The following is a 21,721-nucleotide window of genomic DNA, read 5'->3' on the forward strand; positions in this document are numbered from 1 at the left end:
AACGACTGCCATCAAAAATTGTCATAAAATTGGGTCTGACTTGACTTACACCTGCACCAACTTACAACAGAAATTCCAATCCCAACTGTGGCTGTTGAGAACAATCTGTATCAGTCCTTTCCTTCTAGATATTAATGAGCAGTCCGACACACATTCAGTCACATGAAAAAAAGAAGGGCTTGCAAAGAAGCGAGGGCACAGGGAGACATCACATAAGAGCAATGAAGTCCAAACACTCTACCACCTGCCTTCTCCAAGCAGTGACTAGAGCTTTGATCAACCAGCCATCAGATCCTCACAGAAAATGCTTTTCTGGAAATCTATAGGGTCCATCAGTCACCTGGAGCAGGCTGATCAAGTAGTTCCTGTCCCCTTGACAGGAAGGGTGACAAAGGCAAGCCTGAAAGCAATCAGAGTAAGTTCTCCATGACAACGGATTGATGTCAAAATCCTTCAATACTAGATCATGTCACAATTGCCCTGAGACAATTGCCCCAGATCATTTAGTCACCAGTGTGTATCAGATCAGTGGAAACTTGGGACAAGTTTATGGAGGCCATCAATTCCTAAAATGCTCTGGACACAACATTACAGATGGCAAATTGAAATCCCCAAGAACCAGTAACCATAGGGACTTCAACATCAGCCCAGTGATAGAATCCCATTGCTCCAAAATGGAAGCAGCTCAGCAGCAGAGAGGCTGCAGAGAGGCAGCTATTCCCTAGAGGCCAACATAGCAATAGCAATAGCAGTTAGACTTATATACCGCTTCATAGGGCTTTCAGCCCTCTCTAAGCGGTTTACAGAGTCAGCATATTGCCCCCACAGTCTGGGTCCTCATTTTACCCACCTTGGAAGGATGGAAGGCTGAGTCAACCCAGAGCCGGTGAGATTTGAACCGCCGAACTGCAGCTTAGCAGTCAGCTGAAGTGGCTGCAGTACTGCACTCTAACCACTGCGCCACCTCGGCTCTTCATCAACCACAGCATCTTATATTCAATTATCTGTAGAGAACAGCCTCTGAGAGCTTTCAAAAACTCAGACAACAGCCCTGTATCCATCCTCTTCTGGGTCTTGGTTAATGCAAAACCCAAAACCAGGTGAGCATAATTTCAAGAGAGGAACACATTCCTCTAAGCCCACCTGCACATCTCAGACATGCCAGGTTGACACTCTTACCCTTGGTAAGATCGTGAATAAGGGCAGCCTTTTCACATACTGATCAGGGGGTTTGACAGCAGTAGCCAGAGCAGAGAGCTATTGAGGATCCGATGACCAGGCCTCAAGAGTAGAAGCCAAAGGCCAGACATTGAATATTCTTTCAAATATTGGATCTGGTATCCCCAGGTCTTCAGATTCCTACCATACCTTCTTCTACCTGTTACCACTGTGATGTTCCTACCCACCTTCTCAACTCTCCAACTTTTTCCCCCTCCACACTTCCTACTGAGGGAATGGACAGTTAATCCTTTAATTGCTTTAGATAAGTAAATAATCTACCATTCTAGCACAGCATCAATAAAACAAATCCTTGTATTGTCACCTTATCACTTGAAATACCAACCTCTGCAGTCTGGGCAGAGCCACCGACAACGTCTCTGAGATGGTAGCATTATTTCTGGAAACTGTCCCTGACAGCTGGCACAGCAACTGGAAGAAGAGATGGACAGGATCATTCCTTTTCACCCACATCATAATTCTTTCTTACTCTGTTGCTTATTGCAATAGCAATAGCAGTAGACTTATATACCGCTTCATAGGCCTTTCAGGCCTCTCTAAGCGGTTTACAGAGAGTCAGCATATTGCCCCCAACAATCTGGGTCCTCATTTTACCCACCTCGGAAGGATGGAAGGCTGAGTCAACCCTGAGCCGGTGAGATTTGAACCGCTGACCTGCTGATCTAGCAGTAGCCTGCAGTGCTGCATTTAACCACTGCGCCACCTTGGCTCTTGCAACCTGCTTTATCATTCCAAGAGATTTTCAAAACTGCTTTCCAAAGTTTTCCACTATACGACCATATCCAGCTGTATTATCAGGAACAGTAATAACATAGTGATCATATGGTGCCAATGATTAACTTGGCAACATTTTTATCCAATATTTGATTTGCTTTGTCATAATTCTTTGGGTATTACTGGCTAAACAGCACAATTCACTGAAGATGTCCAGGTCAGCGGAACATGGCTTAGCTTAGGATGAGGGTATCTTCCTGAGTATCTGCAGTAACACCATGTTATGAACATTGCATGCTATCAAAAAATATTACACGCTAAACCTTGAACACTGAGATTTATGTTCAGAATTTATTCAAAAGTGTGCATATTCATACACATAACAAAAGAATGTGACAGGCTGCTGAAATAAGATTCAAAGTATCAGCTAGAAACCCAGTTTCTAGCTGAAAAAAGCTTCCAAACCTCGGTGTCCTATCTGAGTGAAAAGCAAGTTGTCTGTTTTTAAAACTTACATATCTACAGAACTGACTATTTATTGGAGATTATCTGATCTTCTCTTAGCAACAACATTCCTTGCCTAAACTGTTTTCTTTCTGCCTTCACCCTATTCAAATGTATGAGAGAATTTAGTCTTAATATAACTTCCTATATTCTATTACTTAATGTCTGGAGTTACTGCCACGGTTAGGAAAGACCATTAAAGTTATCAATTTGTAATTTGTTTCCTAAATAGCAGCCCTACAAAAAGCAACCAAAATCATTTAAAAATGATGAGAAACAAGGTACAAAAATCTCAGTGCAGGGAATATGCTTTTGCCAATATTAATCTAACTCAAGAATGATTTGTTCTAACTCAAAAATTGAACTTTTTTAAAGTCACAAAAATCTTGCACTATTTGGGAAAGAAGGCATATCACTTTATCTGTCCCACGCAGGGAATTATGACTAATTTGATGAGAAAAAATATGAAATTTATGCAGAACCCACTTGAGCTATTTGAAATAAGGCAGCTTATGCCTTCTTGCCTCAGGCTTTTATCTCTTGTTTAGCTATTGTTCAAAGTTACGATGGCACTGAACAAAGGGGAACTCATCACCTGTCTGCAAAGTTCCAGCCATCGCAGCACATCCATGGTCAAAGGGCTGCAATTCAGGCATTTAGCAAGAAGCTCACAATTACAATGGTTGCAGCAGCAGCAGCAGCATCCCGTAATCCCATGAATGCCAGTTGTTTCCTTCTCTGCCAGCTTCCCACGAGCAAAGTCAATGGGGAAGCCAGGGGGACATTGTAAATAATTCCTGCTACTTTTTCACCTACCTGCCTGCTCATGGCACCTATCCCTTGCCAGCACACCCTAGCACTGACTCACAACAACTGCCATGCTCCATAGCACTTGCCTGTGCCACCCATACACCCATCCCCACTCCATAGTGCTTGCCAACAGCAATTGCCCACCCGTTCTTACACAGCAGCTGCTGCTGGCACCCACCTGCCGTACCCCATTGTGCCTGCTTGGAGCATCCATCCAACTGCCTGTGGCTGTCACCCGCAACTCTTGCCCATTGGCCTGTTTGCCTGGGATTCCTCCCTTTTCACATATCATGGTCTCATGAGAGCCTCGGTTAATGAACTATGTGGTCCGAAAACCACAATGGCAACTGAGACTTTAGAACTGCTGTTACCAAGTGATGTGGTCATGTGACAATGTGCTTTATGACTCTATTGCAGAATGATGGAAATTCCAATCCTATGGTAACCCAAAGGCTACCTTTCATATAAACCTGGTAAGAATGGTTTTTTTTAAAGCCCTGATGTAGAAATGTCCATCGTGATCAAATTATTGGCTTTCCGAATATGATTTCATAATTGTTTAAATTCAATTTTAGTCTGTTTTAACCTGTAACAGAATTACCTTTTGGTAAAAAGAGAGAAGGAGACCTCTTTCCCTTAGAATATGATTTAAACATACCGTACATTTAAAACCCAACGGATACTTATTCCAGAGAAGTTTGAGAATGCATTTCAGAAACTTGAGTTTCGCATTTGGCTAGTAAATGGCTTAGCTAGAATGCAGTCTAATTAATAGATTTTGGAACAGAGCAACAAAATCTCTATCAAAATTTGTATCTGAATCTATGATTTTGTGTCTATAAATTTAAGGGAAAAAATACAATAAAATGGCAACGATCTGCTGGTAATGGGACAAGGGAACTGCTCACGCCATAGCTTCTTTTGGGTTGCTCTCCTGCAATGTCACATCTTCTATTGTTCCTGGAGAAGGAATGAGTGGCAGGGGATGCTGATGTCGTTTGCCTGGCTTTGGTGCCGGTTGATCCTGAGTAACAGGAAGTGCTGACTGTTGACTCTGCATATTGGCTTGGTTCTCTCCCAGAAACTCTAATTCCGGCTCTGAAGGTTTCTGCTCCAGAAGCCCCTGTCCTGGAGAAGGCTGAGGCTCTAGAAACACCTGCAAACAAGGTCGTTTCTTGGATGGTAAGGTGGTTGCTGCCAGATGCAGTAGGTGCTTTTTGCTACTCTTTTTGACCTATTGGAGGAAGAAACAGAATGTGGTCTCAGGCCTATGACAGATAAGACTCTTGTCTGCAAATAAAAGCTTACTTCAAGGTTAATGGCTATATAAGATCCATACTTCACGTTCACCCAAGTGCCATTTCTGAACCAAAAAGACAGGATTCGTTCGTGTGTGTGTGTGTGTGTGTGTGTGTGTGTGTGTGTGTGTTAGTAACCAAACACTTCGATCCATGAAAATGTTTTACCAAGGACCAAAAACTAGGGAAATTAATTAATTGTACAAGCCAATCCATGATTTCTACAGTTCATTCGCTTTTTACATTGCTTCACTCAGGCAAAGGACACCTGTTAGGTACTTTCTCATTCAAACACTCAAATAAAACAATGTAGGATACAACTTGAAAAACCATGGATTAGAATCTTCCCTTTCCAGGGAAAGAGTGGTAAACAATTATCCTTATGGTAGTTTTAATTACATGGATTTCCATTTGTAACAGTATGTGGGAATGACCTTGGGAGACAGGAGGAAGAGCCACAGCCTAGACCTGGGGGGGGGTGTCAAACTGGTGGCCCAGGGGACAGATGCGTCACATGCAGGTCACGCCCACTCCAGCTCTGTGAAGGGAAAAAACATCGTGATACATCACGTAATGTGACACTGCGAGTTTGACACCCATGGCCTGGACAATGGCCTGATAACCGAAATTTGAGTTGGAAGGAAGAAGAGTGGTGAAAGCATCTCAGAAAGGATCTTCCCTAGTTTTTGGGGAGAGTAAAAGTGAGGGATAGGAGGAGTACTTTCAGACTTACAAGAATGTAAGCCTGCTACATACAGCTAATACTCCTGTTATAGTTCTTCTCTGGCTAACACAGGTAGGCCTCAACTTACAACCACAACTGGGCCCAACATTTATGTTGCTAAGTGAGAAATTTGTTTTGCGAGTTTTGCCCCATTTTACGACTTTTCTTGCCATATTTGTTAAGCGAATCACTGCAGCTGTTAAATTAGCAACACGGTTGCTAAGTGAATCTGTTTCTCCCATTGACTTTGCTTGTCAGAAGGTCGCAAAGGGAATCACATGACCCTGGGACACTGCAACCGTCGTAAATATGAGTCAGTTGCCAAGCATCCGAATATAAAATCACGTGGCCATGGGGATGCAACAGTCGTTAAGTGTGAAAAATGGTAATTGTCCTTTTTTCAGTGCCGTTGTAACTTTGAACAGTCACTAAGTGAACTGATGTAAGTCCAGGACTACCTGTATCACACTGACTAATATCCATGGTGAATTGGAGGCTACTAAAATTGTTAATGATCCAGAGAGCACAACTAATTTACCACTTGAACAGGACATCTTTGGCATGTACTTTTTGGAATACTTTTCATCAAATAGCTTTCCAAATTGCTCATTAGTTAATTTCTATTCAGCCAAACAAGTAAACCAATCATGCTGATGACTTTCCACCTCTTCTGCCTTATCATATTTTGCCAGCTGGCAACCAAACTACTATTCTACATATCACAATGCTCTGGCTTGTGAAGATTGTATACACTCACCCTCTGAGGACTTCCTTCAGTAGGTGAGAAGAGTGCTGAGGACAGTGGCTGCAAGAGGAGATAAGAGGCAGAGGAGACAGTTGAACTTACAGTAATATACTACTAGTACTGCTACTACATAATATAATAAATAAATAAATAAATAAATAAATAAATAAATAGATTATATAAATATAATCTATTTATTTATTCTTAGTTTAGGAAGTTAACTAATAAATAAAATAGAAAATCCTGCATCCTTAGAATCACCTCAACTATAGATTTTCCAACAAAACTTATTAAGCACGATGTGGGCTCAGCTTCCCCCATAAGAAGACAAGGATAACAGATGATCACAGAAAAGGATCATCTTGTACAAGTGGAGAAAGCTCACCAGTAATCACAGATCAACTACAGGTAGTCCTTGACTTACAACCATTCATTTAAAAGCTACTTACAATGGAAATTCTGGTCCAAATGTAATCATAAATCAAGGATTATCTGTATATCTCAGATTATATTGTCTCACAAAGCAATGTTCCCTCTAATTTTTTTTCAGTGTGAGCGGAAAAGTATAGTGTTTGAGCGGCACATTTTCATGCCTGAGCACCTGAATTTTTTTCACAGATGTCACCTAAGACAACAACGAAATCAGTGTTATTTGAAACTCAAAGTTATGTTTATTCAAAGTACCCGCTTAATTAAAAGTGTTATATAATATCAGTATCACTTAACAACGGTCCTGCTTAGCAACCAAAATGTTGGCTCAGAAACTCTGGCATTGAAGCACGCAAGTCTTAAAGCTGTCAAGTTACAAGACCTTTGCACCCCTAACCCTTTAGGAAAAAAAAACCCAGGGGTCTTCAAACCTGACAGCTTTAAGCCTTGCTGACTTCAACTCCCAGAATTCCTCCTCCAGTCATGTTGCAGCAACGTCATCTGCGTGGATCTGCTCCATCTTCGGTTTTTTTCACAGGAGGCAGGGCTGCTGCTGAAGATGCCAACGAGCCCCCACCGCCACTAGAATATGCATTTGTTTAGCATGACATAGAATAGTCTTTCAACCAGAAGTATGGAATAAAAGAGAGACTGATAAATATTAAAAAAAATAAAACCAAAAAGCAGCTATTTATTTGAGTTCTAGATAAACATTTAGTTCAGATTTAATAGTGTTTCAGAGATGTGGCTGTCAGCTATTTGTGTATGTATGTTATTATTATGGAAGGTTAGATGAGATTTCACCAACATTATTCACCCGATTAATGCATTCATTCTAATAATCGAGTCTGACTCTGAATTACAAATCTATGTCTGAAGAATCTGGGTTAAGTTTTGGATTGGAAATTTGGGGAACATGAAAGTTTATGCATAATTTTAGTAATTTTTTCATTGGGTCTTAATAATGATTTTATTCATTTGGGATTTTTTTCATAGGCTTAACACAGCTCTAATTTTGTCATTAGGAGCAATGTAACATTGGCCACTAATGTATTGTATACAGGTTGCCTTAGAAGGTAATACCTTTTGTATAGTAGGAACTTAAGATAGGCAGACTTCATATGGATAAACAATTGAGAAATATTGTTCTTTTTAAAAAGCAGTGTTAATTGCTGCACCTTTCTCATATTAAGTACCGTATTTATCGGCGTATAACACGCACCGGCGTATAACACGCATTCCCCATTTTAACACAAAAATTTGAGTAAAATTTTTTTTCATTAAAAATAAATGACTTGGAAGCTCGGAACTTAATGTTGGATTAAAATTTATAACATTAGAACATGAATTACTTCCCCACCCTCTTCTGTCACATCATTTTCCCCCCTCTGATCCCCCTGTACCACCTAATCCCCCCCCCAGATCCACCTGTACAACCTAATCCCCCTGTACCACATAGTCCTGATACCACCTGTACCATATAACCCCACCCCCCATATCACATACTCTTTCCCCCTGCGCCACATAACAAGCCCCCCCCACATAAACCCCTATTTCTATATGTTTTTGTTTTCACCACAGTACCTGGCCTGTGTCGCTAGCAGACTCAGGTTACTCTTTAATTGCACTGACGAGTAACGTCCTCAGCGTAACGTCAGGGACGTCACTCGTCAGAAGTACGGTGGCCTCGGAGGGTCCTGAGGAGCAGCCTTTAAAACAGCAGCGCGGGCGGCTGCGGACTCACAGCTGATTGGGAGAATGCCGGCGCGTACACTTGGGACCAGAGAGCAGGCGGGCGGGAAGGTAAGCACCCGCAATGATGGAGAAAAAATACAGGCAGCGGGCGGCTCTCTGGCCGCTGCGAGCCGCTGCTGCTAGGATGGGGTTAAATCAGGCAGCGGGCGGCTCTCCAGCCGCCGCTTGTTCAATGATGGGGTTAAAGCGAACAGCAGGTGGCTGGAGAGCTGCCGCCACTGCTGCAAGGTAGGGGTTATATCAGGCAGGGTAGCTGGAGAGCCGCCGACGCTGCCATGAAATGGATGCTGCACTTCTATGAGTATCATGGGCGCCGGTGAATCAGCTGGAGCAGGCAGTTTGGGACCCGGCGTATAACACGCAGTATCGGCGTATAACACGCAGGCAGGGTTTAAGCTTGCAATTTTAGTTTTAAAACTGCGTGTTATACGCCGATAAATACGGTATATTAGCTCAAGTTCATGTAAGGAAAAACTTTCAGTCTTAAAGGTTTGGTGAGGAGAAATCCAAAAATTCTTTTAAAGAATTTAAATTAAATTTGAGGCTACCTCTGCTTTCGCTCTCCCTCCCTCAGTTGTGCAGCAGCGGCAGCAGCAGCTCTCAGCCTACGGCGGCAGCGTCACGCAGGCTGTGGAAGGAGGAGGAGGAGGAGGAGGAGGAGGAGGAGGAGGAGGGAACCAAAGAGAGGCTTTTACCGAGTCTGCGCCCCACAGCCAGGACCGTCCTTGCGCCTCAAGCCGCGTTTCTTCCTGCAAAGCCCTTCGGGCAACCCGAGAGTTCCGCTTGACGCCAGAAGGGCTTTGCAGGAAGAAACGCAGCTTGAGGCGCAAGGACGGTCCTGGCTGTGGGGCGCAGACTCGGCAAAAGCCTCTCTTTGGTTCCCTCCTCTTCCCGCTCCTTCCACAGCCTGCGTGACGCTGCTGCCGTAGGCTGAGAGCTGCCGCTGAAGCAAGTTTGGGGAGGTCCTTTGCGGGCGGCCAGTTCTAGCCACCCGCAAAGGACTTCCCCACGTTTGCTTTGAAAGAAACCTCTGCGCGGCAGTTAGAAACCTCTGCGCGGGGATTTCTTGCCATGTGCGCGGCCCGCGCAGCCGCGCACCTTAGAGGGAACAGTGTCACAAAGTAATTATGAGGATAAAATAAAAGAAGGGCCAGGAATAAACAAAATAAGCATAAATAAAGAAATCTACTTTGGAAAAATAAACAACAAAAAATACTTTAAAACTTGGGATTAATTGGAAGGTGGCAGCAAGACAAAACCTTTGCAATATGACTTGGAACAAAATTCACAGCAACCAATCAGGCTATCACAGCCAGTGTTACCTATAATAATACCTCTGTGTTTGGCTCAACAAAGATTCCTCTCCTGTAATCAAAATCAGTCAGATCCCGTGAGCATCCCAGCAACCTTAACAGCTCCACTCTGCTGCGGATCTTCTCTCCTCTGGGGCTGTAAGAGAAAGTGAAGCTATTATTAGAAACTTTCAGGAAAAAAATTCAATGAAAATAAAAGCACCACCTTATATCAAATTTCCATTTTCTGCTGCTGCCTCCTTATTCTATTACAAGACCAGCGTGGATGTTAAAAATAAATCATGTTCTTTGTTAGTATGTGTAATTTCAGGCTGTATGGGAAGCAGGCCACATTGTATATTAGCAACAGTAACCAAGAGTTCCGTCTTATTGTTCCCAGAGAAATAATATTAGTAACCATCTGATAACTTAACCTATTTTCAAAATTCATTTGATCTTCAAAAAACATCTCCTATCCTCACAGCCTCTAAGAATCTTTAGTTGCTCAAGAGGACAGGAGATATAGTGGAAAAAAAACCTCAAAATTATAGACTATTTCTCTATGCCCACCTCTTCTGCTCCCCGCCAATCCCTGGCTGGAAATCACTTATTTGGTCTTCGTATCCAATTATATCTAGTTAACCGCGTTTGGAAACAGAAGCTGAGTTGGGTTGGTTGATTGGTACATGGATGGGGGATCAAGAAGTGCAATGGATGGGGATTAGATTGGGAGATTAGAAGGTATCCTCATACTGTTTCTAGAGCGCTCGACATGTTCATAAAGTGTTTAGGAGACAGGATAAACTTAAAGGAATGCATAGCTTTAATGTAATGGATAAATATTTCCCCCTTGGGTCTATCTTTATATGGTTATTTTTCTCAGTAGTGATAATGGAATAAAAGTAGAAGAGAGTTGATTTCTAAGTTAGTTGGGATTTTTACCAACATTTTGACTCTGTAGTACAGGAGTGTCAAACTGGTGGCCCACTGGCTGGATGTGTCACATGCAGGCCACACCCACCCCAGCTCTGCAAAGGGGAAAATGTCATGATGCGTCACGTTACAACAACATGACACCACCCGTGCTTTAGTAGGAGAAGATGATTCTTAGGCTGTATCACTGAATGCCAAGAACCAGGATAAATTAATCATTAGGTTTTGAGCATTGAGAAATGAGGGAATATCCATTTTGCTCAAACCCTGGTCAGCACTTTTAAAAGGAGGCTAAGTTTGCATAATTCTTTTTCTAATCACACTCAGAAATAGCTTTTTATCTATTTTTCTCCTATTAGAAACCTCTGGATTGAAATCTGAAAACACCAAGTGAATCTGCCTTTAATCTTTAATGTGTATTAAAAGTAAATGTATACTTACTTGCATATTTGCATTAGATAAGTATGTATAAAATCAAAACTGATTACCATTATAACAATATATTATATTTTGTTTCCTTTTCTGTTATATTTTTTTCACCTTTAAAAGCACTGTTTATTTTGAAATTTTTCTAAGATAAATAGTTTTAAAACTTGGACACTAGAATGAAAGAATACATAAATCTGATAAATAGCTACTGAAAGATGCAAAATATTATAATATTGGAAATACTGAAAGATATTTTTTTAAAATGAGATCAGAAGTTAATATCAACAATATCAAAAACTATGTTGGGTTCTATGGATAAACTATTGTATGTCAAAAAGATGTTTGGGGAAAAAAGTTTTATCTGACAAGACAGTGAAAGGTGATCTACAAATGACAGGCTACATCAGTGGAAGTCAACCTGGTCCCTACCGCCCACTAGTGGGCATTCCAGCTTTCATGGTAGGCGGTAGGGGTTTGATGTAACTCTGGTTTATAAATTTTATAAAGTTACTTCCCTACTTTATAAATCACCATTACTGTGGAACCGGTGGGCGGTTAGAAAATTTTACTACTAACAGAGATACAAAGTGGGCGGTAGGTATAAAAAGGTTGACTACCCCTGGGCTACATGAATGACCTGGAAAAGAGTGTTTGTTTGGAGATACAAAAGAAATCAGTTGATTTTTTTAAATCAAAAGGCAATTATAAAAAACTAAGTGAATGATCTGGATAATTATTTTACATTGTTTTTTCAAAAAAGGGTTTGTTAAAGCTGGAGTGAATCTTGGGGTAAAAATAATCAAAAGAAATCAAGTGATATACTTTGAATGGACTAAAGATTATCATTGTTAGAAATACGAAGAAATATAAAGTTTCTTTATTTGATTAAAATTAACATAGACATGTTATTTTTGGCAATATTCAATGAACTGTTGCTGACAGCAAAACTGACAAGACAATGCTTTCTTTGTTTACAGATTTTTATACTTGAGATAAAAGTTGGATGTGACTTCTGCATACAGTTATTTTTTTCTTCACTATGTTCTTACTTTTCTTTTTTCTTTCTATTCTTTACTTTTTTCTTTACTTTTTACTTTTTACACTTTTTTCTACTCTTCTTTTAGTTTGCATTAACCTTTATTATTGCAATTATATCCTTTAATAAAAATATTTTTAAAAATTGTGCTATACTTTTGCCTTTAACATGCCTGGCGTTCTTTGCAGATATGGCATATAATAATTATAATGGAACTTCTGTAGAATACATGCAATCTCTCAATAATCATTACAACAATTCTATAGGTAAGCGTATCTGTCATACAGAGTAGGGAAACAAGGTAGAATAATAATTATCAAGAGGCAATCTAGTACATTCTAAGTCAAAAAAGTAGAGGAGTTTAAGCTTGCTGACGCAATATTGTTCGTACCAGTTAACTGCTTATAGAATTTCTGGAAATCTCACATATATGACATCCTTAGATGAAGTAGAAAAAACAAGCAAGATCAACAATTCATAGCAACAACTGACAATGGTATTTCATTGAATGAAGTAAACAAAAGTTTGGAAACAGACAAAATGACAATTGTTGCCCTGAATACATTGAGCAACCATGAAACTCCAGAATGTTTCTTACTCTCAAAGGTTTCCAAATAAATGTTTTGGAAATGATTGAACGCTTTTGCCTATGGATAAGAAACTGATACCAGCATCCTTTTCCCAATATGCTCCCAAACAGAATTACCTTATATAATAAGTATCGGAATGGCCACTCCTTGTTCCACCTTTGCGCAAGACTTCACGACGCTTCCAGCCAGGTCCCAAGGAGGGACAATCCACCCAGCCGTCTGTCATGTTTTCTGCTGGGATGGAAATACCATTGAAAAGGCCCTAAAAAGACAGAGAAATGGAAGGGTCATAATAATGGCATTGAAGGGGAAATACACAATAAACATTTATGGGTATGCAAATTATAGAGGGGGGGGAGAGGTGGAGCAGCAGCACCAAGAAGGAGAACAAGAAGAAAAAGGAGAAAGCGGAGGAGGAGGGAGGGGAGGAGGAGGAGAAGGAGGAGATTAATATTAATTAATTTTGTAATATTAATATTAATGCAATATCAGGGATTTTCAATTCAATTGTATAGAATGCAAAAGATGTGTGTTTGTGTTTTATTTTTATACTTATAATGTACACTGAAGATGGCATTTAATTTCATTGTATGAAGTGCAATGACAATAAAGTAACCTAAACTAAACTAGTTGAAGAAGTTTTTGTTCTTCTGTGGATACCACTTTGTTGTAGGGGGTTGACCCTTCTGGTAGAATATATTACATAACATTCATCAGAGCATCCCGAGTCTGGAAGCTGCAATTGTATGTAAAAAACTGAATAAGTGTTTTCACCAAACACAGCCTTTTTCTAGACTGTTCCCTGAAGTCTTGATCTAGCTTTCCCTCACAAGTTCAGATCCAACCTGTAACCATATCTGCTACCTTTTGTATTCCTCCTCCTTGGTGTTCCTGTTATTGTTCAAATGATTTACAATTGCAGATTTACCATAACACTGGTCTTGTTGATTCTAGATCTTGATTATCTCCAGCTCCCACCACATCTAACATTTAACATGACTTTTCTTGGAATCCATAAAAAGGGGCAAAATCACTGCATGTGAGGGAATTGAAATGCCCAATGGCCAACTAATTAAATGCAACGAAAATGAAGCCTACAAATACTTAGGCATTCTACAGTTGGATAACATCAAGCATGGAGAAGTACACCAACAGAGTTAGGAAAATTTTGAAATCTAAATTGAATGGTGGAAATACAATCAAGGCCATAAATACCTGGGCAATACCAGTTATAAGATACACAGCTGGTATAGTTAACTGGACACAAGCTGATTTGGACATTTTGGACCGAAAAACCAGGAAACTAATGACAATGCACTACAGTTTACATCCACGTGGTGATACTGATAGACTATACCTGCCACGAAAATCAGGTGGCAGAGGATTATTACAAGTGAAGCAAACAGTTGAAGAAGAAAAACATGCACTGGCTGATTATTTAAAAGAAAGTCAAGAACATCTATTAATCGAAGTAAAGAACAAAAAACTACTGAAGGCCCAACAGACAAAACAAGAATACAGAAAAGAAGTGATAAAATCAAGAATGGAGAGTTGACAGAACAAAGCACTGCATGGCCAATTTCTGGAAAAAATAAAAGATAAAGTGGACAGTGAACAAACTTGGTTATGGTTAACAACAGGTATATTAAAGAAAGAAACAGAGTCACTAATCGTGGCTGCGCAAGAACAAGCTATCCGCACAAATGCCATTAAGGCCAAAATCGAAAAATCCTCTGATGATGCCAAATGCAGACTTTGCAAAGAAGCTGATGAAACTGTTGATCACATACTCAGCTGCTGTAAAAAAAATCGCGCAGACTGATTATAAATTGCGGCACAATTCAGTAGCACAAATGATCCATTGGAATTTGTGCAAAAATTATAATATGAAAACAGCAACAAACTGGTGGGAACATCAGCCTGAAAAAGTCACCGAAAATCAGATGGTCAAGATCTTGTGGGATTTTCGCATACAAACAGACAAAATACTGGCGCATAATACACCAGACATCACATTGGTTGAGAAAAATAAGGTCACAATCATAGACATCGCAATACCAGGTGATAGCAGGGTCGCTGAGAAGGAACATGAAAAAATCGCAAATTACCAGGACTTAAAAATCGAAATTCAACGACTATGGCACAAACCAGCAGTGATAATTCCAGTGGTAATTGGCACACTGGGTGCTATTCCAAAAGCACTGGAATTACATTTAAAACAGTTAAAAATTGACAAAATCACCATCAGTCAAATGCAAAAAGCCGCACTGCTTGGATCTGCACACATATTACGAAAATACGTTATGATGTCCTAGGCCCCTGGGTGGGGCCCGACTAGTAACCAATGCCAAATCCGGCGAAACAACTGGCCGCTGTGATACAATTGTATAATAATAATAATGAGGAGGAGGAGGAGGAGGAGAAAAAAAATCTCCAAGTAATAATAACAACAACAATAATAATAAATTAACAGTGACATTTCATCTTTCAGTTCTTTAAAACAATTCCATTTTTTAAACTTACAAAAAGCAAATAATATGGCGGCCAATCTGTTTTAAAGTGGGGTCTGCTCTATACCAGAGCTGCCCTGATTGAAAAGCAAATGCTTCTGAGTTCAGCCCTTCTCATCTTGTATAGTACAAGATAAATAATCTACACAAGCTGCCCCCATATAACACTATAGCCATCCATATTTTAGCACAGTACACTGCATGATAAGTTTATGCCTCAGTAAGAAACGCAAACAACCAGCTTGGATGACATTACCATGGGTGTTAATCATAAAAAGTCAAAGGGCCACTACCCTTCAGCCACCACCTAGTTAATATTAAACATAGCATTAGGAACATACATTGTACAATCAATACAGAAATATAACTCATATTCTTTCCAATCCAACAGAAATTTGGAAAGAAATTATGTAGAATGGCTTGGGATTCTTTCAATCGGTCTCTTTCTGTTCAGCACAACTCCAAAAACAAAACAAAGCAAATGTGGTGTTGGGAGGGAGCACTGAAAGAGTTTTTAAAAATCACAAAATTCAGCTAGTGGCTGTGGGGAAAAAAATCCAAACCCCGGGGGGGGGGGGGGGGAATCCAATGCATCCCAAAGGCATAGGCAGTTGGGAATGGTTTAGCATGTTACTTACTTCTCTATTTTAAACCCACACACTCCTATTTTCTTTCCTGGTCATGTGACCTAGAAAACTATTTTTACAGAATAAGAAAAAAATCCAGAAGCCCTGCTTCCCATACCCTCTTTTTAGTAGTAATGGAAATAGCAATGTTTTGCCTTCTCAAGCTATGTCCCTTTACCACATAACCTTCCAAAACCCAAGTAGTTTGAAAAAGTCACAATCTTCCCAATTTTAAGCTGATTATACTTGCTGTAAAAATCAAATCAAGGAACTTGCCTGTTTGAAAGAAGATGCATTGTGCTTCAAGGACTCTCTTAAGAGTATTGAAACATCAACAAAAATAAGAACTGAATAATGTGTGGTTTCATTTTTTTACTCTCTACAATCCAAGAAGATACTATCAGCATACACACATATTCTGTGAAAACATGAAAAACAAATTACAAAAAAAGATAGGGGAAAAAATAGTTATGTGACCCAACACTATTATTTTAGGCAAAAATTGAAAGTGAAGGAAACCAAACCGGAAATGCCTTATCTTGTATTTCAGGCAAGCAATCACCCCTGAAGAGCAGGTTTAGCAAATGAGCCAGGGACACGTTATCACTCCTTTCAGCTTTTTCAGAATGATGAAATGCTAGATGCCAATTTTAAACGTCATAAAACAGAATGAAATAAGATTTAATATATTAATTTCCTTAGAATTCATTATGAGTTATTATGAATAACCACTCTGCTTTGATTGCACTATTGAAGTTAAGCTTTTAATTGGAAAAACTATCCAGATTCAAATCCCTGTATAGCAGTGGCATGATTAGCTCTGAGAATTCCAGTCTCTAGCTCATAAGCCACTTACACAGCCATTACACAACTAATAGGCAGCTTCTTACATAATAGATGTAAAAACAAATAGTACCATAAACATGACTCAAGAAGCTTGGAAAATTTTGAAAAATGAGATTAACAAACCCCAGTCTAGCACAATACCAATGAAGAAGAAAAGTAACAGCTCCCAAAAGAAACCAGCATGGCTACATAAAGAACTCTCTGACAAATGGAAAGACAAAAAAGATAAGTATAAAAAGTGGAAAGTGGGGACATAATTAAGGCAGAATATTGTCAAATAGCCCGAGCCTGTAAAGATGAAGTGAGGAAAGCTAAGACTCACAATGAAAGAAAGGCTTGCCACAAAAGTAAAAAATAACAAAAAAAAGCTTCTTCCAACATGTTAAACATAAGAAAAATGTGAAGGAAACAATTGGTCCATTGCTGGGAGAAAGTGGCAAGAAGGTGACAAGCAACTGGGAGAAAGCAGAACTATTTAACTCATGTTTTGCATCTGTCTTTACACAAAGGGATAAAACAGTCCAACCTATCAAAAAAAGCACCACAAAAATCAGATTAGAAACACAAGTTGAAATAGGGAAAAAAATGGTAAGTGAGCACCTGTCTACCCTAGACTGTTGGAATCCATCACCTGGGTGTGTGTGCAGGGCAGTGTTGGCTGCCTGAAACACACACATACACACAAGGATGGAGAAAGCATCGTACCAGGAGATGCTGCCACATTCCTTTTAGCAACATGTATAAACATTCCTTTTAATTAACATGCAGTGCCGTACCAGCCTACGTGTGAAGGGTCCAGGACGGGCTGCACTGGCATCTGGCATATATCAATTAGCAAGTACCTGAAACGGACACAGGAATGTGGGCCGTGCGTATATTCCTCACCTCTCCCCCCACCCTTCACCCCACCTTTTTCCCTGCCTAGAGATGAGGTTTATGCTACGCTGCAACATTATTATTGGACTTCGTTAATCATGTGTCTCTTGCTGTAATTGTATACACCTTCCCTTTGTTTGCACCTAATAAAAGAGGCCTCCAAAGGATATTCGAAGCCCTCATCCCGAGAAAGCATTTGTCCAGTGTTTTTCTTCTCATTCGGCCAAGAGCATGAGCGGCCCATCGGAAGCGCAAAGCCGCACTAGACGAGTGCAAATCACCAGGCCCAGATGGATTACACCCCAGGGTTCTGAAGGAACTGGCAGACGAGATCTCAGAACCACTGAACTATATCTTTCAGAGATTCTGGAGTACCGAGGAACTACCAGAGGACTGGAAAAGAGTTGATGTAGTTCCCATCTTCAAAAAAGGGGGGGAAAGAGATCCAGGAAACTACAGACCTATCAGTCTGACCTCAATACCAGGAAAGATTCTGGAAAAGATAATCAAGCAACGAATTAGCGAACATCTAGAAGCAAACAAAGTAATAGCCAAAAGCCAACATGGGTTTGTCAAAAACAGATCATGCCAGACTAATCTTATTGCATTCTTTAATAACGTGACAAAATTAGTGGACCAGAGGAATGCCAGTCGATATAGTTTACTTAGACTTCAGTAAAGCATTTGATAAGGTAGACCATAACCTACTACTAGATAAAGTAGAAGAATGTGGGTTAGACAGCATCACCACCAGATGGATTTGTAACTGGCTGACCAACCGCACTCAACGGATAGTCCTCAATGGAACTGCATCTTCATGGAGGGAAGTATGCAATGGAGTACCCCAAGACTCTGTTTTGGCACAGTACTCTTCAACATCTTCATCAATAAGTTAGATGAGGGAATAAATGGGGAACTCATCAAATTTGCAGATGACACCAAGCTGGCAGGAATAGCCAACACTCCAGAAGATAGGCTAAAGATACAGAAGGATCTTGACAAATTTGAACATTGGGCACAAAGAAGAGGGAGCAAACTATTTTCCAAGGCACCTGAGGGTAGAACAAGAAGCAATGGGTGGAAACTAATCAAGGAGAGAAGCAACTTAGAACTGAGGACAAATTTCCTGACAGTTAGAACAATTAATCAGTGGAACAGCTTGCCTCCAGAAGTTGTGAATGCCCCAACACTGGAAGTCTTTAAGAAGATGTTGGATAGCCATCTGTCTGAAACGGTATAGGGTTTCCTGCCTAGGCAGGGGGTTGGACTAGAAGACCTCCAAGGTCCCTTCCAACTCTGCTATTGCACATTGCATGATCATTGATTAGAAATGCCTCTCAGATGTCACATATTATAGGGCACATATCCAATTACCTGCTTTGCACTATAAGCTAGTGATGATATACAAATCTAGTCATGATGGTTGTATAGTATACCTTTGGATTATAATTTACAAATTATGTTTGTGGTACAAGATTTAGTGAATCCAACAATGGTTTCATTTAATTTGAACCAGGATAGTATTTTTACTAAAAGCTTTTAACTTGACTAGATATTTGAGATAGAATCGTTTCAGGATATATTACATCAGAGGTTATTTTGTATAAACCATCTGGTACCATCCAGCCCACAGGCCACAAGTTTGACACCCCTGTTCTAGTGCAACCCTTTATTGAAGAAGGAAGTCTATACCATTTCAGACAAATGGTTGTCCAATCTCTTAGTTCTAAGTTGCTTCTCTCCTTGATTAGTTTCCATCCATTACTTCTTGTCATGCCTTCAGGTGTTTAGAAAACATTTTGTCCCCTCTTCCTTGTGGCAGCTCCTTAGATATTGGAACACTGCTATCATGTCATCCCTGTCCTTCTTTTCATTCGTGACCCGTCAAAAGCACGTTCCACAAAAGCGCGGTCGACGAAATCGCGTATGTGACGTCATCACAACGCGACGAAAAAGATCAAAAAATTGACGAAAAAGATCAAAAAATTGAAATAAAAATTAAATTACAGCAAGCCGATTCACATAAAGGTAAGGGTTAGGTTAAGGGTTAGGGTTAGGGTTAGGTTAAGGGTTAGGGTTAGGGTTAGAGCGTTAGCGTTACGCTTAGCGTTAGGTTAAGGGTTTGCGATAGGTTTTTCGTTACGTTAACGGTTAGGTTTAGGTTTAGGGTTAGGGTTAGGGTTAGGTTAAGGGTTAGGTTTAGGGTTAGGTTTAGGGTTAGGTTTGGGGGGGTTAGGGTAAGGTTTTCGCTTTATTCTTACATTTTTCGATCTTTTCCGTCGCGCTGTGATGACGTCACATACGCGCTTTCGTCGTCCGCGATTTTGTCGTCCGCGGTTTTGTGGTGGAACCCTTTTCATTAAACTAGACATACTGTCAGGTCCCCAAAGATCCCTATTGGGACACTGCCATTCTGGTGGGGAGGGCCAGGATGCTTCTTTACAACCTTTTCCTGTTTCTGGTCTTTCTGTCACTTCGCCACTACTTGGAAAAGGTAGGGGGAGGTATAGGCCTGAGGCCATCTGTTCTGTCTCTGCTCCAAAGGAACAGACGAAGTGGCGCCAGAGAACAATTTTTATCACCTTCTCAGCTCGAGTTCTCACAACAATTTAGTACCTGTGGATTGGCTCACCTCGGACTGGACATAGGGGAGGGGTTTCTGCAAAGTTTAATCTAACGGTTCTAAGCAGGAATTTCAGATCCTGCCTTACTCTTCTTGCTATCCCTATCTCCCAATAAAAATTTCCTTTTGGGATGTTACTTGTTTCAAGAGTTCTGCTTTCTTGAGGAGAGAGGAGAGGCAAGTCCTTACACATACCCAATTCCGGCAACCGTTCTTTGTGTTTTTGCCTCCAGTCCCCTAATCAGTTTTGTTGCTCTTCTCTGATTCTAGAATCTCAACATCTTTTTTATATCATGGCCAACAAACAGGGATGCAATAGTCCAAGTGTGGTCCTACCAAGGCATTATAAAGCATTACTAACACTTCCATGTGATCTTGGGGGGCAAGGATAGTTGATGCGCAAAATATGCAAAGCCTCTCAACTATCAAACGACAACCCGGCCTTCACGTGGTGCCCCCCGTTCCCACCAATCAGGCTCTGTCGACCCTTGGGACTGGCGTTCCCTTGGGTATATCCAGCCGAAACAGCTTCCATGGATCGCCGTACCGAAAACAGTGGCGTCAAATTTCCATGGAAGTCGCCTATACCCACGATGGGTGAAGAGGCATCAAGTACAAGTACAAGTACATGTGATCTTGATGCTATCCAATGTGGTTTAGTCACCGGGACCAAACGTTTAGTGTTCCAAGCTTTCAGACTAATGCTGGAGCCCATATTCAGGGAACGTCTCTCTAGCGGAGTTTGTGTAATCCTATCCCTGTTAATGCAACCAAGGACTACTACTGTTGGCTTTTTGGGGAAGCTGCAGTACACTGGTGGCTCATATTTAAGTGTCCACAAGATCCTTCTTGCACTTGCTACTATTAAGCCAGATGCCATCTACCCTATACCTATGCATTTGGTTTTTCTTGCTTAAATGTAGAACCTTATTTTTCTCACCATTGAATTTCATTTTGTTAGACGGGGCCCATGTGTTACTACAGTATAATATATACAAGTAAGTTAGATTATTACTTTTAATATGCTCTGAGTAATGGGAAAGCAGGGCAATTCAATTCTTTCTTTTCCTGCTCACTGATTTCAAAGACACTCTCTCAAATTCCCCATAATTTTCCTTTGTTTTAACAGTAATATAAAAAGTGTGTCAAACCAAACTATATATAGAAGAAATCACAATAAGTGGTGTAATATAATATATAAAATAAGTTTGATAGACATTTGTACAAAAAAAGAAAATACAGGCTATCCACTGAAAACAGATTACAAACATTAAGCGTGTGAATAAAACACTTAAGCCTTTAATATTTTCTGAATTAGTACATAAGGATCTGGAGCAGGAAGTTCTCATGCAGATTTATAGAAAGCACTGGAAATTATTATTTTTTATTTCTGCAGTCTACTTTTTTCCAAAGACAGCCTGTAAAATGTATGGAGCAGAGAAGTGGGGGGAAAAATCTGCCATGAGATCACAAAATTACAGCTGAGCTGTCTTTGAATAATATTTAAAAGGTATAAAATGCTCATAAAACAGAAAGACAAGTAAAACTGTCACTTTTACAAGGAAACACATTTTCATACTTTTGGATATGTACCAGTTAAGACACTTTCGAACTGGAGTTGAGTTCTGACAACTGCAGCTATGCCATTACGGATGTATTTTGTCACCATTCCCATCCAGAATGTTCTTCGGGTTTTCCAGTATAGCCAACAGAACTTGAACAGCCATCCTACCCCATTATCT

General features: G+C 40.3%; 1 protein-coding gene across 11 annotated transcripts in view; it reads right to left on the minus strand.

Annotated features, from left to right (window-relative positions):
• The window catches only part of LOC106544851 (methyl-CpG-binding domain protein 1), a 68,130-nt gene that overhangs the window by 41,970 nt on the left and 4,439 nt on the right, over nt 1-21,721 (minus strand). For 8 of the 11 annotated variants that reach the window (XM_087710697.1, XM_014061254.2, XM_014061250.2 and 5 more), the window contains exons 1-5: nt 12,615-12,750; nt 9,553-9,667; nt 6,047-6,094; nt 4,176-4,501; nt 1,565-1,650 (exon numbers count right to left, since the gene is read on the minus strand). In XM_087710697.1, coding sequence (XP_087566823.1) covers nt 1,565-1,650; nt 4,176-4,501; nt 6,047-6,094; nt 9,553-9,667; nt 12,615-12,724 — 685 coding nt within the window. In that variant the 5' untranslated portion in view covers nt 12,725-12,750. Of the gene's footprint in view, nt 1-1,564; nt 1,651-4,175; nt 4,502-6,046; nt 6,095-9,552; nt 9,668-12,614; nt 12,761-21,721 lie in introns of those variants that run through there. The other 3 variants (XM_087710693.1, XM_087710694.1, XM_087710695.1) reach the window with 1 other exon arrangement.

Source organism: Thamnophis sirtalis, unplaced genomic scaffold (assembly GCF_051295495.1).
Source record: "Thamnophis sirtalis isolate CommonGarterSnake01/CBP01778 unplaced genomic scaffold, rThaSir2_p1.2 scaffold_3, whole genome shotgun sequence".
NCBI classification, from domain to species: Eukaryota; Metazoa; Chordata; class Lepidosauria; order Squamata; family Natricidae; genus Thamnophis; species Thamnophis sirtalis.